Source organism: Oreochromis niloticus, linkage group LG19 (assembly GCF_001858045.2).
Source record: "Oreochromis niloticus isolate F11D_XX linkage group LG19, O_niloticus_UMD_NMBU, whole genome shotgun sequence".
Lineage (NCBI taxonomy): Eukaryota > Metazoa > Chordata > Actinopteri > Cichliformes > Cichlidae > Oreochromis > Oreochromis niloticus.
In genome coordinates this window covers 18,728,118-18,734,967 of record NC_031983.2, presented here as the reverse complement: position 1 = coordinate 18,734,967, position 6,850 = coordinate 18,728,118, and the positions used below count along the sequence as shown (strand labels likewise).

Sequence of the window (6,850 nt, the reverse complement as noted above, 5' to 3'; positions counted from 1 at the left end):
AGAATGTATTTGTAATTGCAGTTTTTAAAAAGTTGATCCTTGACTTTAAAAATTATGTAAACAATTTTCCTTTCAATCTGTTAAAAGACTGAAAAAGAGAAATGCCTTAAAGCTTTCAGAAATACTTGCACAATACAACCCAGTAAAATTAGTGAATTTAATTTAAGCATTTATCATTACTAGTAATTTTCGCAGTAATATTAATATTCTCACAACTACGGTTGTGTGCGTGTACGCATGCGTGTATGGAGCCTCGACTTCGTTAAGCGCGCACACGCAGGAACCTGCACTCGAACCAATCAGCGCACAGTATTCTTCGGCTTGTCGAACAGCAATGGCGGAGGCAATGAAGCTAAGTAGAAATCATGCTCCTCCCAGTGACTCCAGTAAAATGTCCAGCTATACAGACTGTATGGATTCGTTACTGCAACTGCTAGCAGACTTCGGGGAAGAGGTTTGTTTGGATTGTTTAAGCTGCCTTGTTTCGGACATCGCTCCTTTCAGTCCGGGGTGTTGGCTGGCTGCATGCTAATGTTTTTAGCAATGTGGTGTTAGCAGGGCTGCTTAGCGGACCCACACTGTTCATTCATTGTCACTCACACAGCGCTCTGGTGCTGTTTTTGACAAGCAGGTTGTTGCAAAGTAACTGTGCTTTAAATGGTTCAGTGTTGTTTTGAAAGTAATTTAAGATATAAGATCGAGCTTGTGTCTTGACTGGGCTTAACTAGGCATTCTGTTTCATCAGTAACAGCAAAGTTTCATGTCATTATCCCTGTTGCCGTGCTTTTTTTTTGCATCTCGTATTGGATTGAATACACATCTAAATAAACCTCTTTATCCCATACATGCAGTAAATGATCTCAAGCCCTGTTTTTGTGTGGTAAAGCACAAATAAAATATGCAGTGGATAAAATAAAAGCATCGCCTTTCACTCGCTTTATGAATCTAACTTCATTATTTTCCTAAGTCTGGGGTAACCTTATTTTTAATTATGTATTTATTGACCACCACTGCAAAGCCAATATATATATTTTACAGTGACAAAAAACAGCTGAAAACAAGGGGAAAATAATCCTTTATTCTACATTAAATTGAAGCTGATACCACCAAATGCTTTTTCTTGAACAGTAACAAATCAGTTGCCCAGTTAATTATCAAAAATAATTTATGTATTTTCACATCAATCAATTGTAACTTGCATATATTAGACAAATGTATATATTGTCCTGCTAGCATGCAATTGTATGTTAAATGCTGATTCACAGTAACATCCACACTTTGTCTGTCCTGAAATTAAGCTGAAATTTGGGGATGCTGCTTTGAAAATAGATGTCAACCCCAGCGCTGTGAATCTTCAATCATCTCCACCTGCTCATGTTTACAGCTCATTACAAGGACATATCGCTAAATTACAGGTAAAAACATTAGAGGAATTTTAAGAGCTGACATAGATTATTATGCAGCTTTTTATTGTGTTATCATTGCAAGGGAAAAAAAGTAGATTAGAATTAACAATTTAAAATTTTGAATTTTCGATTATTCTTGGGAGCTTTAAATAATTACATCTAATTCTTCTTTCTGACGTGCTCTTTATTTAGGCTGTTTCAGAAAGCCTAAAGGTGTTGTTGGATGCTGAGGCTGATGCATCCTCTTTCAAGAACACATCAGAAGATGCTGTCACCTCATCTTCAAGCAGCGCACAGACAGCCACGCAGTCTGAGCACCATCCGCACAGCTCCGGGGCTACAGAGAGCAAGGCGGCGGCTGATGACGTCATGGTTCAGATCCGAGCTGGGAAGTCAGAGGTTGGTCGCTGTCAGCAGATCTGTCAGCTGTTCTGGCAGTGAAATTTTAGAGCCCTCTTTACACTCTGTCAAGCAAATGAATAATCATAAGTAATTGCTCCAGAGGATGTGCACATGACGTGCCGCAGCAAAGCAAATGCTTGATGGAGACCTGATAAGCTGAGTTCGGTTGAGAATAAGGGGTCCTTTAGTGCTGCGGTGGGGTAGAACAGACCACATTGCTGGAGGGTTTTGAGAGAGGGCCAGGTCCTTGATGGATTATGAAGTGGATGCTCATTACTCTGAGATTGCATGTGGATGAAGGACAAGAGGCCCCATTCTGTTGTGCATTTATTTTGGTAGCCAAGCAAACAGTATTCATATTCCATCATGTGATGATGGCAAGCAGTTCAACTTTTTTGGCTACCTGGAATTTTCTGAAATGTAAATTGCCGCACCCTATTTGTCCCACATCATTATCATTAAATAGTCAAAAACATAGCATTCTTGCCACCTCATCAATCCATTGTATCTTATTATGTTGTCTTCATTGTAACCCTAGATTGAGCGAAGAATATCTGCATTTATGGAACGCAAGCAGATGGAGATCAATGAAAACAATGTACGCGAGTTTTGCAACGTGATCGACTGCAATCAGGGTGAGAATGGGAGAGAGGTGGGGGGGCAGGGTGGAGAGGGTGCCTGCACACAGATTGCCAATGTTTGGGAGAGAGCTGATTTCCACAGGCGAGAGGTCAGGCTGAACTGCTCCAAGAGTGGGGCTGAAGTAGCTAACACACTCGGCCTCAAAACACAACCCGCTTAGTCCAGAAAAACACGAGACAGAAGAACCTTTTTTAAATTCAAAGCCTGTGTGAGACACCAGTAACAGAAATCAGGAGTAGTTGTTATTCAGGTGTGATATACATATACAGCTTTTGGTAATCATGTTTAATTGCATTTGGTAATTCTAATTGCAATTTATATTAAATGTGATCGTCTGTAGAAAACAGCTGTGCCAGAACAGATGCAGTATTCACTCCTTACCCGGGTTTTAAAAGCCACGTAAAAGGTAAGAAAATGTCACAATTCTTAACAGCTTAATTTTTAAACTATCATTTGTGTAATTAAACTAAAACATGTTGTTAACTAGAATCTGTTTAGGACTGAGTTGTATCTTCTGTGTTTGTTTCTTGGCTGGGCAGTCACACGAGTAGTAAACACTTACGGACCCCAGACCCGTAGTGGGGGAGACCAAGCAGAGGCTGGGGATAAACAGAGGGGGCCGCTGATGAGAGATTGTGGAAATGTAGCCATAGAGGAACGACTCAACAACATCGAGGCTCACCTCAAACTTCCAGCAGGTGAGAGACAGGAAGTTATTGTAAGGCTCAAATTATTTTTGTCTTGTATATAACATTATACATTATATTTAACTGAGAAATTAAATGATACCTTTTATTGGCACTGAATTTTTTACTTATAGTAAGCCTTTATTTATACAGTGATCTATTATTTGGTTTATCTGCTGTTATCAGTCATTCTTTGTTTGCTCCCACAAGTCTTGTGCAATAATAAATTTTCAAACTGTTCAACAAGTGTTTTACTCCTCAGTGGGTCCAGTTCCATTGAGTGTCTACCAGCGACTCAAGAAGTTGGAGGATCGTATACTCGAGTTGGAGGGACTCTCGCCTGAGTACTTTCAATCCACAGTGAGTCCTCTGGCTTTAAAATACAAATACAGATACATCAAAAGCATTAATAGTTATTTATGGCGGAGGTCATACATGTTTGAAAGAGGAATGAGAAAATATTTTAAGGCACTGAATGTAGTTTAATTGCCACATATCTTAGTGAAATACTATGAGTCGCACAATTTGTGTCAGTTTCAGCCAGTTTATTCCCAGCTATTGCCAGCTGCCAGCCTGTATGCTGCAATTCATACAGTAAGCAGGTGCTGCATTTCACCTGAGGAGTCTGACTGAAAGAAACTAACCATGAAGGCACACCTCCCTGTTCACACAAAAGACTCGCTGGGCCCTCGTGAGCCTGAAGTTTACAGGCGTGTTAATGTGGAGCATATAAATCATGCGTCCTCCTCTGATTTGGGGTTGTTGTTTTTTTGTGGGGGGGGGGGTTTCCCCCAATGTGTTGTCAATGATTTTTTTTCCTTATTCAAGTCATAGTAATCATAGAGAATTTGGAAATTGTTGAACACGACAGTCTGCTGCTCCTCCGTTTTGTTTTGAAGTGCTTTTATGTTGTCGCATTGGAACTGAAAACAACTTTGCTTCCATTTCCAAATGGAATTGCAACTAGTTTGCACTTCTTAATGACTTTTGAGTATTGAGGCTCTGGTTGTGATCAGGATACTAGTTTGAGGTTCAATTCACAACAGATGGCACCCTTTTCATATCGGAGAAAGACAAAAGATCCATACTGCATTGGTAAGAAGGCTTTAGTTTAGTTAGAATTTTAGTTTGTCCATTTTACACACTGTCAACTCAGATGTGTATGATGCCTAAATTGGCATGGAGAGTATTGGTTTGCTGTAGGAAAAATCATTTCAGAGTGATATCTACTTACTGAAAGGAGTTTGTGGGTTATGAGAATGGAATTTCTTCTGTTATGCTTTGATACTTCAACACGTTTCACTCTTCAAGTAACACTTAAGCTGATTTAAATCAGAACTGCAGTGCCTTTGGTTAGATTTACGTAAACGTTTAGGTGAGGGCAGACGATGAATTTCAGAATTGACAACTGTTCATTGCTTTTGAGATGACGCTGACTCAAAAGATGACAGTAGGTAATTTATTGGACTTTCTATTCAACCTGTCAGACATCAGCAGTCACACAGACTCTGATTTCCCAAGCTGAAGGAGTCTGTCCAGTGTGTTAGTTATCTAAGTGTACTTGAGATGCTACATGTCTCTTCATCCTGGTATTTCTCAGCACAGCATGCTGCTTCTGTGAGTATGCTGCTCTCCATCTGCTTTTGACTCACTGCATGTTTGTGTGAGCTGAGCAAGAGTTGTTGAGTGTCTTTGAATAAACTGATGAGGATGGGGGTCTTTTATATTCCAAGTTCGCCCCCGCCCCTCCAACCCAACCCTCCCTTTTTTGCATTAGTTTGGTGTTTTCCAAAAAGCTGTACACAGTTGGCCCATGATTCCAGGAACAGCATTTAAATACTGAATATTAATGGAGGCTTCCTAACGAAATTAGACAGCAACATATCAATAAAAAATTGGACTGTGTTTGAAAATTGGAACTGAAGGTACAGAAGCTTACGCAGTCTCACATACATGAAGTTTTCTATTCATTTTTGATGAAGGTCTTGTTAGGTTAGGTGAGGCCACCTTTATCTGTCTCCCAATGTTTATTGTTTACCTATTTATTGTAAAAGCATCTGATAAAGACAAAAAATGTTTTAGATGAAAAGCTTTGTGTATTCCTTTTTTCTGCTGCGTTGTATTCCTTTCTAGGATAATACTTTTTTCTGTCCTTGAGAGGGCAAAGTAGGAAGGAGCACAGATGAGCACCTCAGTATGCTTCTCAAAGCTTGTTTAAAAATTGCCCTAATTAAGAAGGTCTTATGTGTATTTGTGTGCTTGTTTTGTAGAGTCACCTGCACAAACGACAAAAGACGTCCCCTGCTCAGGTTTGCTGTGTTTCCTTTCCTCTCGCAGTACTTTGTAAGTGCAGGTTAACCTATATCAAGTGAGCTGATCAGTTTTTTTTCTTACTTTGTCCTTCAGTCCTGCAGCCTGACAGAGCTGGATGAGAAGATAAGCGCAGTGAAAGCAGCTCTGCTGAAGAGGGCAACTGAGTTTGGGCCTGGATTTGGAACAGATTGTACATTGTGATATATTCATAAGCACAAACAAATACTCGAGTTCAGCTGCTCAAGCATTCACAGTGTGTCATCATTTTCTTTTCCTCCAACTCTCAGCTACTCATTAGCAGCATTCTCATCGTCTGTGTCATTAAAAACTCCCAAAAACTCTTCATATGACATTTGATGATATTGGATGGAAATCGTGTACTGCTAGAACAGTTAAATGAAATATACATTTCCTGTAAATAAATCTATATTTTCCTCCATGAAAACCCTGACTCGTGGTTTAATCACAACTATTACTATATTAGTTCAATCTAAAATTTAAGCTAAATGCAGTTAGTCACTTTTATAGGTAGAAATTAGTAGTGCAAATAATATTAATCAGATTGATCAAAAAACCATTCCACTGTGAATAATTTGTTTTTTAAATGAAACCAAATGTCAACATAGTATCCAGCCTTATAATCAGTGTATTTTTGCTTATAACTTTATGAATAATCAGTAGTTTCACATTTCAGCTCAAATAGATAACACATAAACTAAACCACTCTTTTAAATTAAACATTATAGAATACATGTATATTGGATCTTTGACATTTTCATTTTCACACCCTAATGATAGGAAGGCAAGTGTGTGCGTTTATGTATGACAGTGTGTGTGTGTGTGTGTGTAGCCGAGATGAATCAGAGAAAGGAGGGAGAGTGCACCTGATTTATCTGCCTGACTGCTGTGTGACGATGATCACCCCTAATGGTTGTCATTATAACAAATGACCTGATTACTGCAACTCTGTTTGGGAAACATATTGGAGACCCAACAAACCAGCATTAAATGGGACGCTGCTGCGTTTGACACTGTGACATGTTCATAAAAGGCTTTTGCATAGAGCTTTAACTTCGCGAGTGAGTGAAGCTGTAATTATGATTTATTTTTTTCCAGCTATGAGCAAATCTGAAGGGCTGTTGGTTTATCTTGAAACTGCTTCACTAGAAGAGGATGTATATAGAAGCTTAAGAAAAATACTAACGCAAGTATTTCTTACACAGATTTCTGCATTTAAAGTCATATTTTTGAGCAGCAAATTTATCAAAATGAAAAAAATACTTAACTTTTACCCCCATACCCCCTTTTTTTGTCTCGTGCATAAAACATTAGGAATAACTGGTTTCTGAAACGTTATACTTTTATACTTTATATTTTATTTTTAAATGAGAGTTCACCACA

General features: G+C 38.8%; 1 protein-coding gene across 1 annotated transcript; it reads left to right on the top strand.

Annotated features, from left to right (window-relative positions):
• The first annotated feature begins 281 nt into the window (after positions 1–281).
• mbip (MAP3K12 binding inhibitory protein 1) lies at positions 282–5,894 on the top strand. Its single transcript, XM_003442896.5, has 9 exons — positions 282–454; positions 1,299–1,415; positions 1,599–1,805; positions 2,347–2,443; positions 2,791–2,856; positions 2,990–3,148; positions 3,399–3,496; positions 5,407–5,445; positions 5,543–5,894. Exons 1-9 carry the CDS (start codon positions 335–337, stop codon positions 5,648–5,650), a joined length of 1,011 nt encoding a protein of 336 aa, XP_003442944.1. The 5' UTR covers positions 282–334; the 3' UTR covers positions 5,651–5,894.
• Positions 5,895–6,850: the final 956 nt, after the last annotated feature.

Excerpts from the sequence above, each read along its gene's own strand:
- mbip (XM_003442896.5), top strand. The coding sequence starts at position 335 with ATGGCGGAGGCAATGAAGCTAAGTAGAAATCATGCTCCTCCCAGTGAC. Across the intron at positions 3,149-3,398 it reads TCACCTCAAACTTCCAGCAG|TGGGTCCAGTTCCATTGAGT; the intron begins GTGAGAGACAGG and ends TTTACTCCTCAG. Across the intron at positions 3,497-5,406 it reads CTGAGTACTTTCAATCCACA|AGTCACCTGCACAAACGACA; the intron begins GTGAGTCCTCTG and ends CTTGTTTTGTAG.